The 22,328-nt window shown below is 31.2% G+C and overlaps 4 protein-coding genes across 19 annotated transcripts; all 4 read left to right on the forward strand.

Annotated features, from left to right (window-relative positions):
- The first annotated feature begins 788 nt into the window (after positions 1–788).
- On the forward strand, positions 789–12,974 carry LOC116840436 (cytochrome P450 4C1-like). Of its 10 annotated transcripts, XM_032807126.1 has the most exons (17): positions 1,322–1,950; positions 3,321–3,565; positions 3,902–4,008; positions 4,505–4,595; positions 6,267–6,449; positions 6,656–6,719; positions 6,796–6,922; positions 6,993–7,053; positions 7,317–7,417; positions 8,488–8,556; positions 8,793–8,970; positions 9,152–9,331; positions 9,394–9,556; positions 11,745–11,927; positions 12,269–12,393; positions 12,464–12,530; positions 12,831–12,974. In XM_032807126.1, the coding sequence occupies exons 2-14, from the start codon at positions 3,397–3,399 to the stop codon at positions 11,794–11,796; spliced, it is 1,545 nt and encodes a 514-aa protein (XP_032663017.1). In that variant the 5' UTR covers positions 1,322–1,950; positions 3,321–3,396; the 3' UTR covers positions 11,797–11,927; positions 12,269–12,393; positions 12,464–12,530; positions 12,831–12,974. The 10 variants fall into 10 exon arrangements, with proteins under 10 accessions (XP_032663025.1, XP_032663024.1, XP_032663021.1 ...); XM_032807133.1 differs by lacking the exons at positions 8,488–8,556; positions 12,831–12,974 and adding an exon at positions 797–916 and having other exon boundaries at positions 12,464–12,791; XM_032807130.1 differs by lacking the exons at positions 1,322–1,950; positions 12,831–12,974 and adding an exon at positions 897–916 and having other exon boundaries at positions 12,464–12,791.
- On the forward strand, positions 12,831–15,497 carry LOC116840439 (prefoldin subunit 6). 6 transcript variants are annotated; one of them, XM_032807138.1, is made up of 6 exons: positions 12,831–12,978; positions 13,070–13,138; positions 14,261–14,330; positions 14,411–14,606; positions 15,048–15,198; positions 15,277–15,497. In XM_032807138.1, the coding sequence occupies exons 2-5, from the start codon at positions 13,103–13,105 to the stop codon at positions 15,175–15,177; spliced, it is 432 nt and encodes a 143-aa protein (XP_032663029.1). In that variant the 5' UTR covers positions 12,831–12,978; positions 13,070–13,102; the 3' UTR covers positions 15,178–15,198; positions 15,277–15,497. The 6 variants fall into 6 exon arrangements, with proteins under 6 accessions (XP_032663029.1, XP_032663028.1, XP_032663032.1 ...); XM_032807137.1 differs by having other exon boundaries at positions 15,048–15,497; XM_032807141.1 differs by lacking the exons at positions 12,831–12,978; positions 13,070–13,138 and adding an exon at positions 13,704–14,062 and having other exon boundaries at positions 15,048–15,497.
- A 983-nt stretch (positions 15,498–16,480) lies between these two features.
- On the forward strand, positions 16,481–18,999 carry LOC116840601 (COMM domain-containing protein 2). 2 transcript variants are annotated; one of them, XM_032807502.1, is made up of 6 exons: positions 16,481–16,582; positions 16,786–16,890; positions 16,977–17,054; positions 17,864–17,946; positions 18,054–18,227; positions 18,306–18,999. In XM_032807502.1, the coding sequence occupies exons 2-6, from the start codon at positions 16,824–16,826 to the stop codon at positions 18,510–18,512; spliced, it is 609 nt and encodes a 202-aa protein (XP_032663393.1). In that variant the 5' UTR covers positions 16,481–16,582; positions 16,786–16,823; the 3' UTR covers positions 18,513–18,999. The 2 variants fall into 2 exon arrangements, with proteins under 2 accessions (XP_032663393.1, XP_032663392.1); XM_032807501.1 differs by lacking the exon at positions 16,481–16,582 and having other exon boundaries at positions 16,589–16,890.
- On the forward strand, positions 18,863–22,191 carry LOC116840598 (rhodopsin-like). The gene is made up of 9 exons (XM_032807497.1): positions 18,863–19,023; positions 19,219–19,415; positions 19,546–19,784; positions 20,132–20,238; positions 20,348–20,454; positions 20,627–20,774; positions 20,875–20,985; positions 21,085–21,251; positions 21,611–22,191. Exons 2-9 carry the CDS (start codon positions 19,222–19,224, stop codon positions 21,726–21,728), a joined length of 1,191 nt encoding a protein of 396 aa, XP_032663388.1. The 5' UTR covers positions 18,863–19,023; positions 19,219–19,221; the 3' UTR covers positions 21,729–22,191.
- Positions 22,192–22,328: the final 137 nt, after the last annotated feature.

Here is a 22,328-nt window from a genome sequence, read left to right on the forward strand (position 1 = left end):
AGTCTCGCTATGTAAATAACTTTTACAGAATTTTTTTGATGGTTTATTTAAAAATATATCATGCTTCGGTTTTGATAAAACTTAATACAATCTGAACGGGACGATCGATCAAATTAATTCGCACATGTAAAAGTACAGTATTTTATTAACATGATAGAAAAATGTCATTATCTGCTGTTTTATTGCAGTAATTTTCTATACATTCCTTGGTAAAAAATTAATTTCGAATTATCGTACCAGTCTCTCTTACATTATTTATACGCTAAACGGTTTCGTCTATATTTTGCGGCTTAAAAGGCGAACAAACTATAATATTTTTCTTCCTTAAACTTTAAATAGACAATACAAAGCGTTTTTTATCTAGTGAGGAATTGGCGTAGTGTCTAAGGCGACGGACGATTATCCAAAAGATGTCTTCAGTTCAAGTTTGAATCTCACTAGAGAAAATATTAAAAATTATGAAAAAATAATGTAGAAAAGTTTTTTTTGTCATAGTATTTTATGAGTATTTATGAGAAAGCGCTTATTCTATGAGTAATTATAAAAAATTATGGGAAAATTGAATTGAAGAACCTACGAAACAACAGGATCTGCGCGCAATCTGCAGCCAATCTGCCGTCATAGTCTGTCAACAGGCTCTGCGCGCAATCTGCCGCCAGTCTGTCGTCAGAGTCTGTTCGCAGACCCTGTCAACAATCTGGCGGTAGATTGGGGACGCAGATGTCTATAGATCTGTCGACAGATCCTGCTCGGATTCGACAGAACCTGTCGACAGTCTGACGTCAGTCTGCGCGCAGATTGCTTACTGGGTCATTCCAACAGTAGTGTTGCATGGCAGTTGCGAATACACTAAGTAGTATCGGAAGTGGAAGATTTGGTGCTTCTTGTCGATTTCATATCGATTTTTTAAAAGAAGGTAAGGAAATACAGAAATTAGTACAATAATTAGTATAATTGATATAATAAATTGCATAATAATTAATATAATATAATAATTAATATATAATAATATAATAATATAGTATAATAATTAATATAATATGAAAAGAACTGATTGATTATGATCTCAGTGTATTGAGAACTCTTTTTTATACTTATAACCACGTAGTGGAGTAATTAACCACACAACATAACAATTAACAAGATAACATTTAAATCGGGACATAAAATGTTTTTAAAACGGTTTAATGACATTATACGTCATTTTATTCGATTCTAGACGTTGTGTAAGTGTATTTGAGAAAATTTTTTATACGTGTATGTAAGAAATTAGAATAAGTAGCGCCATCTAACGTTGTTAGATCAAAGCCTTTTGTCGTAGCGAGAGCTGAGGTTCCCTCTCCTTCGCGCCGATAGTTCAAATAGGTAGTTAGAGACGAAGGCCGGAGAGTCCAGAGGCAGTCGAGAAAGAGACCAGCGAGAGATCAGGAGAAGATCGGGGAGAGTCTCGCGTAGCGAAAAGAGCTAAGAGCTCCGGGTTTTGTGGGCCGGTTAGGGTCAAGGGATAAACCCATTTAGTTAAAGCGAATTAACGCTGTGGGTACGGAAGTAGTTCGCGTATCTGTTCAGATTTAGTCTGGTTGAAACGTTAGTAAAATAACGATAGTGAGGACAGTATTATTTGTGTTTTATTAGTGCGACCGTGAAGCACGGATCGGGCACGTGCGTGTGTGTACGAGTTAAGATAGACTTCTCATGTATGACTTGGCGAAACAAGTGTAAGGAACAAAGGATCTGTACGTTATAATAAACATTTATTAATTGTTCTCATCATTAGTCATTAATCACGTTCCGTCACCTGCACCGTGAAATAAGTTGCCTAGTACGTGATAGCAGGGCTGCTATCCGCGACTTATTTTACACCTAAAACAATAAAGATTCAAGGAGCGCGTATTCAAACGTTAACGGAAAGAAACGGATACGCCGAAAGGGCAACCAAGACCCTTACAAGTATTACTATTTCTGTTTTTCTTTTTTCTTCTAAAACATCAAAATAATATACCCTGATAGCCAAACATGCCAAAAGCAAATTTCGGCAAAGCGTGCTGCAAGTTTTATCAACAGAATAACAACAAAACTGCAGCATGATTTGCTATATCAAGTAATGTCGGCAAAATGTGTGCAATATTGCGATACGACCTGTTAATAATCGTGATAGCAAACTGCTGACAAAAACCGGACAAGCTATCATTAGTAGTATGACGGCATATTGATAGCAGAAACTGAGCAAATCGTGCCGAGCAATGTGTGATAACAAATTTGCAGCAAATAGCGAATAAGATGTGCCGAGCAACGCGTGACGGCAAATTTGCGGCAAAAATCGAACAAGACGTGCCGAGCAACATATGACGGCAAACTGACGGCAAAAGCCGAGCAAGTCGTGCCAAATCTCATGCAACATATGAGGGCCGTACGAAACACGTTTGTTAGTGAAGTTAAAGTGGAGTAACATATAGGACGACAGACTTGAAGAACCAAAGATCTCGAGTTCAAATCCAATGTGAGCAAGGAATTTTTCCAAGACAATATACACTGAGATACTTACGTTCTACATGATTAGGAAGTGTTCAATAATAAAAGCCACTGATGTCATCTCTAAAAGACACAAATAGCATTTCATAGAACTAAAAATTTTAACTAGGACAGTCTATCTACTGATGATATATGCCTAATGCAGAAAATAAACTACATCACTAGTTATATTTTTTTTGTCTAACTATTAGGTAACTTATGTTATATCCTCATTAGGAAAAGTGATATTGCCTAGCAACTAGTTTGGTTTTTTACCATAATTATTTTGTTTCTTTTATCTTATTATTAGTTAATATATTGTATATATTCGCAAAAACGTTACATTATTGGTTCATCACTGTCTAGTTACACTAACTAATAACTATGTGTATGTGTCTATTGGATACAACTTTATTATATAATGACTAGATTCTCATAAGGTGCAAATTCTACTCGGGTAGTTTTGGCCTGTTCATAGCCGGCACATCTTGCTCGATTTTTGCCGTAAATTTGCCATCACGCCTTGCTCGGCACGTCTTGCTCGCTGTTTGCTGCAAATTTGTCGTCACACGTTGCTCGACACGTCTTGTTCGGTTTTTGCAGCACTCTGCCCTCAAGTAATTTTGGCATGCTTTGCCGACATAATGCCAGTATAATGGTAGTATACATGCTGCAAATTTGCTGCAATCCTATGATTGATTTTGCCAGCAATTTGTCGGCATATTGCTGACATTTTACTATCAGGGTAGGTAACGCAACAAATTTACGCGAGACGATTTATATTTTTGTTCAAAATTTCTTCATTACAGAGTTATCGATTGTTGAACGTATAAAACCAAATTATATCACACTGGTTATATCGTCACCTGACAATCTATCAGCATAATGATACTCACAAGCATAGCTTTGATCTTAATATGTGTTGGTATAATCTATTTAACCTCGAATTATCGTAAGCGGTTACGATTCATTCAAGCAGCAAATGCACTACCAGGTCCAAAAACGAAACCAATTATTGGGAATGCCTACTACATTCTCCAGAGAAATTTTAACGGTAATGTTGCCGTTTATATATTTGTCAACATTATAAGCGGATAATAAAAATCTTGCAAAAATAAAAGTAAAATTTAATAAAATTATAGTAAGGTTTAAATTGACATTCAAATCATTAAGTGTAATAAATTCAATTTACCATGAAACCATTGAAGTATGTTAATTTCTTAGAAGAAGACGAATTAAAGACTAAGAGTAATTAAAGACTTTGCAAAAAAATAAACCAATATTATTTCAGAATAAAATTGTTTGACGTTTATTTGTCTAAAAATATAATATCATTAAATATAGACAATTGCTTAACAGTAACATATTTCTGAAGTATAAAAAATTTCAGAATTGTTGGACAGTGTATGTTTGCTGGTCGATACTTACCCGTCTCCATTTCGATTTTGGTTGGGCAGTAAATTACTTATTTCTGTAAACGAACCAGACCAAATTAAAGTAAGAGTGCAACATTTATATTACTTATTTGTTAATTTATTTATACATATTGAAAAAAAGCAGTTGGGTCGACAAAATCGGCGATCACCCGCTTTGAAAGAAATATTGTCCTTATTGGAGAAATTTTGCGTTAGTGCAACAATAAGTTACATTCATATTACTAATCAAATCGCCACCATTGAATCAATAAATAACTAGTTGCAGCAACGATATAATTTGCTTAATTGACTAAATGTTTGATTGAATAAATTTTGTTTGTTCAAGAGCAAAAAGGCTTATTAATTCAATCACTTCTTTTTCTCAGTGTTTGAAAGAGTTACAAACAATCATAAATCAATATTGTTTACTATTTTGGTAACAAATCATTTTTGATAGCAAATTATCATCATTTTTAGCAACAAACTTTCTTTAATTATACATTAATAAAGAAAGCCATGAATATCATAATGATAATAAAGAAACGAACGTATGATTGATTCGATTTTATATATTGCAGACTATTCTTCAAAACCCTTGCTGCTTAAATAAAAGCTTAATATACAAAGTTTACAAAGCGGTGCTAGGAAATGGGCTTGTTACTGCTCCTGGTGAGATCTCGCAAAAAAAGACTAGTTTGTAATATTTATAATATGCAAAAGATAGTCATCGCACTTTTACACGACATGCAATTTATGACATTATTTATTTTATCAATAATAATACAGGAGTATATATATGTTACGCTCACATTGAGCAACAGCATAAGCTTTATTAATTAATAATATTCACCTTTCTTAGTATTTGTCTTGGTAACGCCTTAATAGTTTCTACGTAGATACGTTTGTATCATTGTTTATCAGAGAACTTATTTTTACTTCCTTATTTATTATTCCAAGTTCTAATTCATCCGAATATGCTGAAGTGGAATCTTGGAAAAAGTAATAACGATTTCTTTACGAGTACGAAGCATATCTTGTGTGTGGTGTATTTGTGTGCAGAGCAAATAATAGCAAATAAATCAATGTAACACTACATACACACGCGCGCACACAGCATACACAGCATTCACAGCATATACTCACACGAATGCAGACACGTGGTAATTATCGACTAGAACGGAGCACACTCCAATGACCTCTATCTTGATATGTATTATCAAGGAAATCATATTCTAAGCAACATTCAAGAAGTTTTAACCGTCGTTCGTTGTTTGTTAAAAAATTATTAACATAAGAAATTCCACAAATGGAATGTAATATTCCGACACTGTGTACATATTTAAGGAAACGAAATATATAAAAGTGCATACGCACGCACACACATACTGTTCGCCAGCAAGCGCGCTCGCTGGCGAGCAGTGTATGTGTGTGTGTGTGTGTGTGGGTGTGTGTGTGTGTGTGTGTATCTGCGTGTGTGTATGGCTATGTGTGTTTGTGTAGTAGACATCTTCTTAGCTTACAAATTCAATGTTTTTGTATGTACAGTGTCCAAAAATTACATTCATTTTATGCAAATTTTTTTGCTAATAATTTTTTAACAAACAATGAACGACGGTTAAAACTTTTGATTATCATTCAGGACAGTATCCTTGATAATATATATCAAGCTGGAGATCATTGAAGTTTGCTCCGTTATAGTCGATAATTACCATATACAGGGTGTCTCACGCTCTCCTCCGGGCACTTTGTAGAGACGTAAAACAGGTTGAGGTGAACATAAAAGTCCTATACCGTTTTGCGATATTCGCAATAATTATCGAGATATTAATTATAGAAAACTTGTAAATGATCAAGCAGAATATGGTAAATGAGTTATAGTAACGACGACTGCCGTCGTGTACTTATACTTTAGGTCAAATTGAACAAAAAAGTTCTCTACCATTTTCCAAATAATCACATAGATTTCTAATTATTAATTAAAGAAGATGAGTGCATTATCACACAAAATCGTGCAATAATCTCCTTTAATTAATGGTTAAAAATCTATGTGATTATTTGGAAAATGGTAGAGAACTTTTTTGTTCAATTTGACCTAAAGTATAAGTACACGACGGCAGTCGTCGTTACTATAACTCATTTACCATATTCTGCTTGATCATTTACAAGTTTTCTATAATTAATATCTCGATAATTATTGTGAATATCGCAAAACGGTATAGGACTTTTATGTTCACCTCAACCTGTTCTACGTCTCCACAAAATGCCCGGAGGAGAGTGTGAGACACCCTGTATATATATATACTATCTTTCTTATTTCTTTTTAATATCAATATTCCGCAGAACATATATGGGTCAGGCACCGAAAAATGTTAGCGCCAAGCTTTAATACGAATATATTACGAACATTCTGCGATATATTTGTGAATCGATCTTTGGTATTTACGGAGGAATTAGAACACATGGTAAATGGCGAAGTAGATCTATCTCAGCATATATTAAAGTGTACTTTGGACAGCATTTCCGGTAAGATGAAATACTCATTAGATTTTGGTTTATTTGGAAATTACCTGCTTGTGTCATAACCTTTAATTACTTATATAAATATATAAACTATCATGCAAGAGAGAGAGAGAGAGAAATAATAAATGTTAAAAGTATATTTTATTATATTTTAATTATATGTTATATTAAAAATGATTAACTTCACTTTTTGGTACGAAACCTTGAAGGCACTTCATTGGGTACCGAGTTGCAATTAAAGAAAATTGAGCAGTATCTTAATGCAATAGTAAGGTATGATTCTTTTCGGACCATAAATTCTTGCGTGTATTCGAAAGTAAATCTAATTTAATTCAATGTTTAATTGTAGGGTGAAACAAATAATAACATACAGACTACGAAATATATTTTTACTTTCCGATTTTATATTTAACCTTACATCTCTAAGTCGCGAACAACAGAAGAATTTAAATTTTATATATTCAGTTACGGAAGAGGTAAATATTGCAAATATATTTCCTGACGATGTTATACAATTTACACGCTACATGATCTGTTACTATGCAGGTAATACAACAAAACGCGATGGATAATTTAGTTGGGAATAAAATCCAATCCGCTAAGCCTTGTAAGTCGTCAACATCGCACAAAATTGCACGAAAAAATACTATATATTATATTTTAAAATATATAGACATACAAATGAATACATTTTTCCTTTTTTACTTTTCAACACAACTACATCCACTTAATGTGCAGATATATGGCAAATTTTTATTATTAAAAAGAAGAATAAATAACACGTGCAATATATACAATTCTCGTGATCAATTGACCAAATATACTTTAAAAAAATGTATTTTATTTATTTTTTGTTGAAATAAAAAATAGCAAGAAGGAGATTAGTTGATATACTAATGGAAACATCTGACGAAGGCAAGAAATTTACTCGGAATGAGATTATCGATGAAATCAATACGATAGTTGGTGCCGTACGTATTATGACGCCTTTTGAGACGAGTATTATCTGTAATGTATTAATAAAATCAAGCTTGAGTAGTAACTAGTTAAAAAGTTAAAAATTAAATTAAAAAGTTAAAAAATTAAATAGCTTTAACTTAACTTAGTTACATTTTTACACTCTTACCTTTTAACTTAACTTAGTTACATTTTATCGGTAACTATTAACTTTTAATTCAATTATCTTGAAGCTAACCATACCATAAAGGTGTCGCGAAACGTCGAAAGGCTGTTCAGTGCAAAAGGGGTCATTTTCGACAATCTTCGAAGAAAAATGTCCAATAAAAATTTTGAAAGAACTTTCCCAGTAAGCAAGAAATCATTAATACAACGTTACTACAATGATATTCAAGAATTTATAATATTGTCAAATATTGTCAAATATGTAGAGTTTAATATTGTATGGAACATGAACATTGAATCATTATAAACATATTTTGACCGCAATTTGGAAATTTCAATAATATGTTGAAATAGAGTTGCCATAACGTTTTAATCGTCAGAAATATTTTTAAGATGTTGCATTGATCTCAAATAAATGTTAAAGTAACATTTGAAAAATATATTTTTTGTAATACTTTTGAAACGTTTAAACAATATTCTGGAAAATCATATTACAAAATAACATGTGAAAAATATAAATGCAATGTTATTAAAAAATGTCCAAACAATGCACACAAAGTCAACGTTTCTAAACATTAATTTAATGTTCCTTGCTTACTGAATTATTACTTAAATTTAATAAGTATCTGTAAATAAGACATGTTTCCAAATAAGATGTATATTTGTTTTTTTCGTTATTTGTAAAACTGGAACCCTGAAATCATAAAATGAAACAAATTTAACTTTTAACTTTTTAATTACTTTTTTTTATTAACTTAACTTTTAATTCAATTAATTTCATTATGGGTTAATTTTATCTTAACTAAGTTAAATTTTCAAAGCCATTAACTTTACCTTAACTTAGTTTAAAAAAAAGTTAACTTATCCAACCCTGATAAAATTATAGAACTAATAAACTAAGTTTCCGTTTCGTACGCAGGGTACCGATACAACCGCAATCGCATTAAATTTTATAATATTCATGTTAGCAAATTTCCCAGAAATACAAGTACGTATTAAACGAATTGAATTATTTTCAGCATAATTTAATATTTTGTGATATAGAAACGTCAATATACAAGAAAAGTTAACTAAAATACATTTATCATTCCTGCAATATGTAGCTTCTTAGTCTAGATCTTATATTTTTCACATTTCTATGATATGGTACAAAAGTTATTTGGGACGATAATTTATATTTAATGTTTTGTGTATGAAACAAATAAATACATCATTTCGCAATAGCAAAAAGTATACGAGGAGTTGCTCGAAATTTATGATACGCAAGATCCAAAATCCGTGCCCGTCGATTTCAAGGATTTGCAACATATGAATTATTTGGAATGTATTATTAAGGAAACATTGAGACTTTTCCCCCCAGTACCTCTCATAGGACGTCAACTTAATGAAGATTTACAAATAGGTTTGCTTATAAACGTAAATATATAGGGGTGTAATATGTAAGAATTGTATAGTGAGTAATAGTTTTCCTTTCGTTATGAACATTTTATTGTACTAAACAATAAAATATGATTTTATTTAAATTATTATTCATTTGATGTTTTATTATAATGATATTTTATTCACCAATAAATATGTTTCAGGAGGATATACTTTACCGAAAGGCGCTGATATTTTAATAACAATATTAACCTTGCATCGTAATGAAAAGTATTGGCCGAAAGCGTTGACATTCGATCCAGACAGATTTCTTCCGGAGAACATGACAAATATTCATCCATATAGTTATATAACATTTAGTAATGGTCCAAGGAACTGTATTGGTAAATATACATAAGCTGAACTATACTGTTGCAAAATATGAGATTAATCGATAAAATTATAGGTGCGAAGTACGCAATGATTTCTATGAAAATCCTCATAGCAACCCTGTTGCGGACATATATATTAAAAGTCGATAAGGAGGTTAAAATAGAACAGATAAAATTGATGGCGAATTTTTTGTTAGCGCCTGTCATCCCTTTAAAAGTCAGGATTGAAAAGAGAAAGTGAGAACATAACAATACAATAATATATTATTAATATGCTAACGGAGGAAATGGTATTTATTATTACTATAATTGGTTGATAACATTTATAGTCACTTAATAACTTTTAACTTAATTGGTATATTTTATATAGAATACTATAATATTTGTGAACTCAGTTAGATTAACATAAGTAGCGTGAGAGTAAATTAACGTAAATAAGTTATTTTTGTTTTTTAAATTTTCGTTACGGCGGTTTGTAATTTTATATATAAATTAATATACATTAATTGTTTTAATAAGAAGAAAAGACGGCGGTAGAAAAAACTAAGAGTGTATCGTACCGCTTTCTTGGAATCTGTCATGAATAAAACATTGAAAATCTGTTGTAAATAACAGTGTATCACTAGTAATGATAAAGGAAACATAAAGTTTTCTATTAAAGAAAATTATCTTTGCACTTGGAACTCGTCGTACGATTTCAATTGGACTTTGTCATCTTTGATAAACTGATTTGATCGATATGACATTAAAGATCGATATGCCTTTACATAGGAGCGTCGAGCATCGAGCGTCAAGTATTGAGTACATGCATATTAATATACAGTGAGTTGTTACTGAAACACAAAATTAATTTAATTGCATTCTGAACTGTCAGTTGAATTTCGAGGTATTTATTAGCAATTCAGAAAAAATTGCAAGATATTACAAAATGTCTATTAATTATCGACATTATCAGTAACCCCAAGTAGCACAGCACCTCAGAAAACATTCAGAAAGGCTTTTGCAGATGTCTTACTTTTATAAAAGCGCTATATAAGCGTTTCGCAACTGCTTTGTGCTATATGGGACGAATATTACAAACAAAACGTGGAGTTAATTGCATTAATATCACTAATTGCAAATGCAATATGAGCAAAACAAAAAAAAATGTTTTGGGTGTTACAAATATTCGCAAAAAGAGACACGGATTCTATTATGCAACATTGCCCTAATAGCATCAAGACGCTGAAATCTGAACGGTTTAGATTTATGCGTAAAAGTTCTGCGCACAGGTTTGACACTCAACGCTCGAACGCTTGCATGTAATGACACCTTGACAGTTTCAGTTGCGTCATAATGACTTGCAGATAGGGATAGTAAAAACATTATTACGTAACTACATTATTATTGTAATGTATGCAAAATAATATTTTTTTGTGAACGCGTTATTTGCATCGAAGCCTGCAGCTCCTTGAAGTCTATCTCTCCACTCCATCAGTGTTGCTTAGCAATTACTAGAAGTATTCTACGTAGTATCGAAAGTGATCTTATGCTTCTTGCTTCGAGGGAACATATATAACGATACATTGGGCTCTCCAATTTCATTTTGAAAGAATGTGAAGAGAGCAATTCTGTGTATTGATTCTGAAGTATTGATTATGATCTAAGTGCATTGAGAACTGTGTTTTATACTTATAATCACATAAGTGATTAACCACACAATACAATGTATAAAATCGGGATATAAGACTTCTTTAAAACGCTTTTAAGACATTTTATGTTCCGATTTGTGTTGTGTGGATATATTTGGGAAAATCTTTGCTCCTGATAAGATCTCACAAAAAAAGGTTTGTTTGTAATGTTTATAACATGCAAAAGATAGTCATCGTGCTTTTACACGATATGGGTTGGATACAATTCATGACATTATTTATTGTATCAGTAATAATATAGGAGAATATGTATGTTATACTCACATTGAGCAACAGAATAAGTTTTATTAATTAAAAATATTCGCCTTTCTTAGTATCTATCGTAGTAATACCTTGTAGTTTCTACGTAAATACGTTCGAATCATTGTTTATTAGTGAATTTACTTTGACTTCCTTATTTATTATTCCATGTTCTAATTTATCCGAATATGTTAAAATGGAATTTTGGAAGAAGTAATAATCACTTCTCTACGAGTACATCCCGTGTGTAGTGAATTTGCATGCGAAACAAATAATAGCGGTCGATGTAGTATTACACACACACGTACACATAAGCGCGTAAATGACACGATACATTTTGCATGCAACATGAATTTAAGAAGATTTCAGAATACGTTATTCACAGACGGGCAATATTTTGATAAATTACTATCAAATTTATAATATTGTATTTAGCAAAGAAGTTCGTTTATACACTTTCTTTCTTATTTCTTTTTAATATCAATATTCCGCAGAACATATGGAACGATGGGTCAAACATCGAGAAATGTTAGCGCCAAACTTTAATACAAACATAATACGAACATTCTGCAATATATTTATGAAACGATCTTTGATATTTACGGAGGAATTAGATGGTAAATGGCGAATAGATCTATCTCAGCATATATTAAAGTGTACTTTGGACAGCATTTGTGGTAAGATAAAATGCTTATTAGATTTTGACTTGTTTGGAAATTACCTTTTATATCCTAAACTATTAAGTACGAATGTATAAACTATCGTTCAAAATAATAAATGATATGTATGTTGAAACATATTTTAATTATATATTATATTAAAAATGACAAATCTGACTTTTTCATACGAAACTTTGAAAGACACTTCATTGGATACCGAGTTGGGATCGCAATTAAAGAAAACTGAACAATATCTTAATGCACTAATAAGATATGATTCTCTTCAGAACATAAATTCTTGTAATTATTGTACGCTATATTCAACGATAGATTTAATTTAATGCAATGTTTATTTGTAGGCTGAAAGAGATAGTCACACAGATTACGAAATATATTTTTATTTCCGGATTTTATATTCAGTTTTACATTTTTAAGTCGCGAACAGCAGAACCATTTAAAGTTTACATGTTCGTTTGCGGAAAAGGTAAGTATTGCAAATATATTTCCTGATAATGTTACACAATTTGCACACTACATAATCTATTACTGTGCAGATAATACAACAAAAGGAAAACGAGGTGGATAATTTAATTGGGAATAAAATCCAATCCGCCAAGCTTTGTAAGTTGTCAACACCTCATTTATAGTACATATTTTTACATGATGTATTTATGCAGCCAATATTACAATGTGTGAAAATTGTACGAAAACAGTGTATGTTATATTTTAAAACAATTGGCCATACAAAAGAATACTTTCACCTTTTTTTAATTTTCAATACGTTATTTAAATAGATACAATTACATCTATTAAATGTGCATACAGATATGTCGTAAATTTTTATTATTAAAAAAATGAATAAATAAATGCACGTGCAACACATCCAATTCTTGTGAGCAATTGACCAAATATCTTTTTTAGAAATGTATTTTATTTACTTTTTGTTAAAATAAAAAAATAACAAGAAGGAGATTTGTTGATATGCTAATGGAAGCATCTGACGAAGGCAAGAAATTCACTCGGAAAGAGATTAAATCAATACGATGAAATCAATACGATAATTGTTGCCGTACGTATTATGACGCCTTTTGAGACAAATTGTCTGTAATGTATTAATAAAATTATAGGATTGATAGATCAAATTTCCATTTCATACGCAGGGTACCGACACAACCGCAATCGCATTGAATTTTATGATGTTCACGTTAGCAAATTACCCAGAAATACAAGTACGTATTAGTACAAATACAAGTACGTATTGAATTATTTCATGCATAATTTGGTATTTTGCATAATTTGATATTTTAAAGACGTCAATATGCAAGGAAAGTTAACTAAAATACATTTCTTTAATATGTAGCTTCTTAGTCTTAGTTCTTTTTCACATTTATATGATATACTACAAAAATTATTTAGGATGATAATTTATATTTAATGTTCTGTGTATGAAATAAATAAATACATAATTTTGCAATAGCAAAAAGTATACGAGGAGTTGCTGGAAATTTATGGTACGCAAGATCCAAAATCCGTATGAAGTAGGAAGTAAAAATAAGAAATTGACCAATCATAGTTGATTATTCTTCTCACATTCGACTGTGGTTGGTCAATTTCTTACTCTTACTTCCTACTTCTTGCTATTTACTTCCAATGTAGACGTCCCTTTAGCGTGTTCGACTGTCCCTGGATTAATCGCTCCAGGAGCGATTAATGACGTCATAAGTCTCTACTAGCTAATCATAAAGCTTATAAGTACTTGTTCGACCAATAAACGTAGGCTGAATAACCCAGAGTGGGTTAATTCAGAGCCAGTCGATGCTGGGTGTTACACAAAACCAGTTTATTGGTTGCATATTATCTTACAAGATATTTTAGTATAATATGTAATATGTAATCAATAAACTGGTTGTGTACGTGTGTGTCAGATGTATTAAGCAATTGGAAAGCACCCAGAGAATATTCGATTGTGCGCTGTTGTGCGCATTTCGAACAGTAATCTATCGAGCAATTGAAACGCCCAATCAAAGAAGCGAGTAGTTACTTGGACCAATAACCTTGGGCCTTTAGGACTTTCGTCCTTATCCAATATTGAGAAGAAGAAGGTACTTATTTGGTTAGGTCTCCATAATACAACACTCTTGGGCGTTCGCGAGGTTAGGTTTAACGCGTCTCCGTATATATCTCCGGAATTATTGCTGAAAGTGTAGACGGTGTGCTTGCAGAATTATAAAAAGTAGAATTATAAAAAAAGTAGGCGATTACGAAGAATTGGGACTTTCTGTTTTCTTCATGATTATCGTATTTGTTTTTCGTTGAGATATCCTTTGTCGTTAAAATATTATTATTTTCAGGTAAACATGGTAGAGGAAATTCAAAAAAAACTTCAAAATGAAGTTGACAAATTAAGGCAAGTCCAAAAAGGTCAGGAAATATTTATTTAAGTCTTGTGTAGATTATTTCGTTTTAAAATTTTATATGTAACTTACTAATTGCATTTTCAGACTACAGCAAGGCAGTAAACAAGAGGCAACAATTAGATGGGCAACTAAACGAGAACATCGCGGTTAAGAAAGAATTGGATCTTCTGAAACAGGACAATGATGTGTTCAAATTAATTGGACCAGTGCTTGTGAAGCAAGACTTAGACGAAGCTAAACAAAATGTTATCAAGCGTATGGACTATATTGCGGCTGAATTGTAAGTTTGTCCATTACAATTACTGTAAAGTTTTGATCTTAAGATAAATATCCAAATGAATGAAACATTAATAATATATTTGTATTTAATGTTTTTAAAAAAGTCTTGGAAACTTTGTTAAAAAACATTTTTTATGCCAATTTTTAATATTATTTAATGAGCAATCATTGAGTCAATATTATTCAATAATTAGAACATGATTTTTCAGTTTAATTATTGGTACAACCAGCATTATTTAATATCTGATAAAAATTATAATTGATGTTTATTGATTATTTAATCTTCCATTGTTTTTTGATCCCTAATAAAGTTTTATATAAATGTTAATTTTAACGTTAATAATTCTATTAAACGTTAATAATTCTATTAAAAAAAAATTATAAAACTGATCATACTTATTAGTTTAGTCACTAAAACATTGAACTTACATGTTTATTTCAGGAAACGTATGGAGGATCTGATTGCTACCTTGGATAAGAAAATGGATACTCACAGAGAGGCACTCGAGAAGATACAGCAAACATTTCAGCAAGCTCAGATGAAAGCGTCGCTCTCCCAACAGAAAGCATAACATCACAGTCACAATAGCTTTGTGAGATTATATTCAATCGTATAATTAACATTTAAATATCAACACTTGTTGAAGTGTAATTAACGTTTAATGTTTAAGGTCAACAACGTCCCTCGCTGTATGAGCAATGTAAACTTTCTGTTTTATTTATTTATACTACGCAACGTTTATTAATAATGAGTCACCCAGCTATATGTATCACAATAACTCAAACACAATCTGTTGAAATTGAAAATTATGTGAGAATATGTTTCAGAGAATATGTTTTCTTCTCAATTCTTTTGTATCAATAAATGCATTAGCAGTTATTTTATGATAAATGTCTTTTGATAATCATTAATTTCCTATTCATAGAATTTATAAGTACTGTTGGCTTAATAGTACTCATAATTGTTGTCAACTCAAGATTTAAGTTTGTATTAATAATAATAACACATTAGTACAGGAAGAAAGATTAATATTATAGAGTATGCGAAAAGAAAAAGAAAACCATCGACTAAGAATCTAACTCTGAATTCATCTAAGTATTTCAGTTAAGACGAGTTTCAAGTAATAACTATTAATACAATCCTATAAAGCTTCTATTGGGTCTACTCATACTACAATCACTCAGTGAGCTCTTGGATCTGGTATACTTTTAGATTTCACCAAAATTTAAATACAAATCAATTACAATTAGCAGTTGTAGTACTGGATACATTTATAATAGTCATTATTTGAAATTTGTTCCTCATGAGATGCTCAAATTTGAATTTAGACTTGAGTTTTCTATTTGAATCATAACTTAAATAGCACTTAAGCTTCTAAAAAATATCTTAAAGAGTGTCCTATTTCTTTTATATATTTTTAAGATGTCTTTCAAAAGTTTATGCTGTTTGTTTATATATGCAATCTTATATTTATAATTATAACTCAGTTGAAAAACTCTTATCTGTGACTAAATTCAAATTTGAATATTTCACTTAAAGCAATTTTCAATAACAATTAAGCCTTAATTTAATTAAAATGTAATATAAAACAAATCAGTAATGTAATATATTGTGTTATGTACTAATGTTAAATTTAAAATCGTCCTTCAAATAGCGCCAATATTATATCGATATTTTTAATATCAGGATTTTCAGGATAAATTAAAAAATGTCTTATAACCCATTGTCGAGTTATATCTTTGATACAATACAGAAAAAATTATTAGCTAGATGCTGTTTATAGCCATCACTACCTCGGTTCCTCGTTAAAGAAAGTGGCGGCTCGTAGCGGACACTTTGGAACTACAAAATCTGTAGTTCCAAAGTGTCCGCTACGAGCCGCCACTTTCTTTAACGAGGGACCGAGGTAGTGATGGCTATAAACAGCATCTAGCTAATAATGTTTTATGTATTGTATTAAGACAATTCAGCAATAGGTAATACGTTTTTAACCTATCCTGAAAATATATAGACTACGTATAACAAAGATAAAATAAAGCCAGCGACACACGGTGCTTGTTTTCGTGCTAGATTGCTTGCTGGATATAAATACTCTGTTTTGATTGTTACATTTCCATTCATCTTTAGGAATTGTTAAATAAATATTAATCTTCCTTGTTGTTTATTTTGATTTAAACAGTCCCGTTCAATAAACAACGCATTTTTCAAAATAAAAAAATGTTGCTAACACTGAAACCAGATCACAAGAAGCATATATTGTTTCTAGCAGAACAATCACCGCCAGGTACAGGCAAATCATTTGTCAATGTTTAAACTTATATTTCACTACGAGAAAGTCGTAAGAAATAATCGTAATCATGATTTTCGCAGTTCTACAAGATTTTTGCAAATTGGCCTTGGATTATCTGCAAAAGGGCCCAAATGTTAAAGTGTACAATGCTGCTGCTCGTGAGTAGTTGATTGTTGATACTTTAAAAATGTGACACAGACAACAATCTCAACATATCATACACTAAAGTTATTAGAATTTTCTAAACGTACACAATATACATTTGTTATTAGTGATAGCTTTACGTTCATATCCAAAAATAAATTTGTATGTAAATAGAAAATATTAATAACTTTATTAGATGCTTTCTAATCTCTCTATTATTAATAAAAGTGCCTTTCAATGTTCTTATCAGCTGATCAGAAAGTTTATAAGCCATATTTAAAGACAATGTTATCAAGAATTTACAATGAGGGCTTTAATGTCAAGAGGTTGCTAAATACTAACATAATATAGTTTTGTAGTTTGCACTGTTTTTCTATTTAGTTTCATACAATTGTAAATACTTTTATATAGTGAAGGTACAAATGTCAAAGCATAAAAAATACTAACTATTGTATGAAAAACAAAAAAGAATTTCTTGTAAATGAAAAATAGTATGTTATACGATTTATAATCGTATAACATACTATAGAATAAAAGTATAAGATTTATAGAATGAAAGTATAAATACCAATCCATGATAAAGCACCAAATATTATATAAAAAAATTTTGTAAATAAATTGTTTTGTTTGCAAATTTTTTTATTCAGTATTTGGTACTTTTTCATATATTGACAGCATTTAAAATTCTCTGCAATAATAAAAACAGTACAAACTACAAAACTCTACTAGTTGTGTACATTTGTATATCTGATTATATCTAAGACTTAATAACTTCATAATTAACTCTATTACTTAATATTCTATTGTTTTGTGCTTATTGCAGAGAAACTAAATGTTGAGTTTGATGTAATTAAAAATTCAGTTGAGGGTTTGGTTAATCTCTTGCTGGAAGCAAGCAAGCATAAGGTAAGATCTACAACAATAAATAAAAATCTCTGGGTAAATAGCTAAATGTTATATTATTAATATTATTAATATTATTGTATAAATATTGTTATATTTGTATTTTATAGTTGAACACAGAAGACTTTCGGGATTCTATGATTGCTTTAGGTTTCACAGAAGTGAAAGAAGCAATACTAAGCAAGTTGTACAGTGTTAAAAAAGAAGAGGTTACAGATGCACTTGAAGAAATTGGATTTAAACGACTCAAGTATCACGACATGGAATGGAGACATGAAGTTCAGGTAATATAATCTTCATCTTTCTCTTTGGTCTCTTTGAATGTATTGATGCATAATTGAATTATGTTATCTGTATTATAGATTGCATCAAGGTGCTGTCTGAAACAAGTTGTGCCACTCGTCACTCTAGATTTGTCGTTAAAAAACCCCGACAATTCGGATAATATAGAGCATGTTTTGCTACAAACGGATCTTACCAACTTACTTCACATGACTCAACAGTTGGAAGAGGCTCTACAGGAGAGCCGTAGCCAACACATCCGCAGTATATCCAGAGCAATAAAATGAGCTGGCTTTCTGTGATTTTGTGTCAATTACGTTTAATGTATTAATTAATATATTAATAAATATGAATTCAAGATTAAGTAAAAAAATGTTGATTTATGTGATAAGTATAACTCAACAATTTTCTCAAATCACATCTGTCATTGACATCTATAAAGTTTCACTCTGCTCAGCTTATCCCAAATAATAACTGACAGTAATCGTACATGCGTCACACTCGCATAAGTGTATTCTGTATGTGTGTATATATTTCTATGTATTGTACTAAGCATTTCTCAGTCTTGCAGTTGGACCCTCATTTGAATATATAATTAGATAATTGGATCTTCTTCCACAGGGGAAGTATATAAGAGAAGATCTGTGATCTTTTTACACTCGTACTTGTTTGGGTGTGACAGTACCATTACAGGCTATTCCTATTATAGAGTATTGATGTTTTACAAATTGGAGTTTTTAATTGCCTTAAATTCAGGACTAGTAGCAATTATATCACGAGACACTACAGTGTTAAGAAGTATGTATACAACGTATCCAACATTTATTTTTACATTTTAAGCTATTTTATACGTCCTCTCTCTTCTATAAATTTGTCGAAATATTCTTATTTATCTTGTACAAATTCTATTATCTTATAAATTACTTATCTTATAAATTTTACAGAATATTCAGTATCTGAAGCAAAAGAATCATCTTTTGACGATTTTTTCAGAAAATGGAATCCCTCATTACATTAAGTGCCCAAAATCTGACTTCAACCATCTTAACCGGACAATCCACAATGGCACTTGCTTCTGACATACTGACTACAAAAGGGCCCTATACTATGCGACATATTATGAGTTTCAATAATCATACTGTGGCGGATAAAGTACCTCCGGACATGCTGCATTTGATTGACCCGCATTGGTTATTATTAATTTCTACGTGTTGATGTCTCCTAATTTTTTTTGTACGATTAATAAGTGCTATGTCAAGTAATATATATTCTGATGCAGGCTATCAGATACAAGCTTATTGAGATCTTTATGGATTACAGGTATCAGTTTCCACCACTGGATCCAATGTGGCATAAAATCTTAGGCCTCGTGATGGTCGTGCTGGGAATTATGGGTTGGTGCGGCAACGGCGTTGTAGTATACGTATTCCTGTTGACACCTTCGCTAAGAACGCCGAGCAATCTTTTGGTGGTAAATCTAGCTTTCTCGGACTTCATCATGATGATCATTATGTCTCCTCCTATGGTGATCAACTGCTACTATGAGACCTGGGTATTAGGTAATACAAATTTTCAATTTATATCATTGCAAGACTTTCAAGATTGAATATCTATTATTTAATAAAAGAACCAAGTCCAATTCTTTGCTTTTCAATCGTAGAAATCTTAGCATTTATGAACAAATTGTAATGTGTATTATACTTCGACATATATATAATATTAATTATATAACTAGAGTATTTTAGTTATTAAAGGCCAATGATTAATTTTTAGATTTTGAAAAGTTTCAGATTTTTTTTAAATATCCAAAAGTTCTTCTTAAAACTTGCGATATTCTTTTAGAAAGTGGTTTTATTTGTAGTCTTAAAAAATCGCGATCGTTCTAATAAATCAGTTTTATGTTAAGGAACTCTGATGTGCGATATATATGCAATGATTGGCTCTCTATGCGGGTGCGCCTCGATATGGACCATGACTGCTATCGCTTTGGATCGATATAATGTTATAGTAAAGGTATGTATAATATACTTTCATGGTATTTCCCTCGATAAACAGAGACTAAAACTAACGAATAGATAACGAATAGATAAACAGAGACAGAAACTAACGAATATATTTGCAGGGTATGGCGGGAAAGCCACTCACCATTTCGAAAGCATTGCTCGAAATTTTGGTAATCTGGATGTTCGCTTTAGTATGGACGATTCTACCAATGGTGGGATGGAACAGGTAATGTTATAATCTTGCAAAGAGGATGTATTCTGTGTTATAATTGTAAATATACGTATGATAAATTTTGATAATTAGATAATAAAAAATTAGGAATTTAGATATTTTGTGATAAATAATAAATTTTGTGACATTTTTTTATTATATGTATGTTGTATTGTTTGTATTATAGGTATGTGCCAGAAGGCAACATGACCGCCTGTGGTACGGATTATCTGACCAAAGATTGGAGTTCCAAATCCTACATCTTGGTGTACTCGATATTTGTGTATTATACGCCGCTCTTTACTATAATCTATAGCTATTATTTCATCGTTTCGGTAAGTGGATACAAATTACACGCTACAGTGTTCTTTTAAAAAATCGATACTCTTAACTGTATATAATATTTAACTGTAATAATATTTTCAAAATTGGCAGACGGTAGCTGCTCATGAGAAGGCAATGAGAGAACAGGCGAAGAAAATGAATGTCGCGTCTTTACGATCTGGAGATAATCAAAATATAAGCGCGGAAGCAAAGCTGGCAAAGGTGAGAACAAAGAATATTCGCTAAGATTATGCAATTACATTCACAACTATATTGTTAATTACTTCGTGAAGTAATCGCGACGTTATCCGTCAATTATAGGTAGCTCTAATGACTATTTCATTGTGGTTCATGGCGTGGACGCCGTACCTGGTTATCAATTATACCGGCATATTCGGTGGTGCTAATTTGAGTCCTCTCTCTACCATCTGGGGATCTCTCTTCGCGAAGGCGAACGCCATATATAACCCCATCGTTTACGGGATTAGGTGAGTCGTTAACGTAATTTAATTGTATTGGTAAGTAAACATAGATAATATTAAAATACCACTATATTATATTATTATGTGCTAATAGATACTAATAAATATATAATAACTAATAGATAATATTATTTTACTTTTACAATCTGGAAAATCTTGTCATAGTAATGCAAAGCCTCATATTTAGTAGAGGCGCCTCATATTTATAAACATTCTTTGACATATATGAAAAAATTTTAATTCAAAGACTGTAACAGTTATTTAAAAAATCGCTCAAACTGTAAGAGTTAATAATATTTAATATTTAATGAATAATATATAATTAATGTGTAATAATTATATATAATACGTTTCATTTTACACAGTCATCCAAAGTACAGAGCAGCATTGAAAGAGAAGCTACCGTTCTTTGTGTGCGGCTCGACCGAAGAACTGGCACCTGCGAAAGTCGCAGAAACAACATCCAATACGACGCAAGCGTAATGCCTCGCAACGAATCGTAAATCCAAGCATTGTGTGATATAACATAAAATGCACGCACTCCTATGCGCTTCGCGTATACACGAGAAGTCAGTAAATGAGTGGTACCGAGTATATTTTTTTTATTCGATGAAATGTGTAAATTTAATCTCCAAGAAACGTGTGTAAAAATCTATAATTTGTAAAGCTTCAACAGCTATTACGGATGGCCGATTATGCAAAAAGCTACGTACACGGGATTTCGAGTGAACCATGTGTTTTCAAACATATATACGAGAAATTTGTATTTTCGTTTTTCAATTTTTGTCTTTCGTTCTTCCCTTTTACGGTTTTCGTTTTTTCCTTTTAAGGTGTTAAGTATCACCTTCGCAAAAGGTGAGCAATACGAGTCACGTAGCGTTAATTGTATTGTACTGATAGTATGCAAAAAGAATATTAATGAATAAATCGCTTGGTGATATAATGATTCCGGGTTACTCTCTATATTTTATCAATTATGCAGATTAATAAATCTACTAATCTTGAAGATTATCACTAGATTAATGTATAAAGAATATATTTTTATTAATTCTGTGAATTAATAAAGATGTAATGACGCAATAT

Source organism: Odontomachus brunneus, unplaced genomic scaffold (assembly GCF_010583005.1).
Source record: "Odontomachus brunneus isolate Ranch 3 - 2012 unplaced genomic scaffold, Obru_v1 Obru_scaffold_010, whole genome shotgun sequence".
NCBI classification, from domain to species: Eukaryota; Metazoa; Arthropoda; class Insecta; order Hymenoptera; family Formicidae; genus Odontomachus; species Odontomachus brunneus.

Coding starts and splice junctions, on each gene's coding strand:
- LOC116840436 (XM_032807130.1), top strand. CDS start 3,397: ATGATACTCACAAGCATAGCTTTGATCTTAATATGTGTTGGTATAATC. Junction 4,596..6,266: donor TGGGCTTGTTACTGCTCCTG/GTGAGATCTCGC, acceptor AATATTCCGCAG/AACATATATGGGTCAGGCAC. Junction 8,557..8,792: donor CAAATTTCCCAGAAATACAA/GTACGTATTAAA, acceptor ATTTCGCAATAG/CAAAAAGTATACGAGGAGTT.
- LOC116840601 (XM_032807502.1), top strand. CDS start 16,824: ATGTTGCTAACACTGAAACCAGATCACAAGAAGCATATATTGTTTCTA. Junction 17,055..17,863: donor AGTGTACAATGCTGCTGCTC/GTGAGTAGTTGA, acceptor TGCTTATTGCAG/AGAAACTAAATGTTGAGTTT. Junction 17,947..18,053: donor TGGAAGCAAGCAAGCATAAG/GTAAGATCTACA, acceptor TGTATTTTATAG/TTGAACACAGAAGACTTTCG.
- LOC116840439 (XM_032807137.1), top strand. CDS start 13,103: ATGATGTTCACGTTAGCAAATTACCCAGAAATACAA. Junction 14,331..14,410: donor ATTAAGGCAAGTCCAAAAAG/GTCAGGAAATAT, acceptor TTGCATTTTCAG/ACTACAGCAAGGCAGTAAAC. Junction 14,607..15,047: donor GACTATATTGCGGCTGAATT/GTAAGTTTGTCC, acceptor TGTTTATTTCAG/GAAACGTATGGAGGATCTGA.
- LOC116840598 (XM_032807497.1), top strand. CDS start 19,222: ATGGAATCCCTCATTACATTAAGTGCCCAAAATCTGACTTCAACCATC. Junction 19,416..19,545: donor CATTTGATTGACCCGCATTG/GTTATTATTAAT, acceptor TATGGATTACAG/GTATCAGTTTCCACCACTGG. Junction 20,455..20,626: donor CCAATGGTGGGATGGAACAG/GTAATGTTATAA, acceptor TTTGTATTATAG/GTATGTGCCAGAAGGCAACA.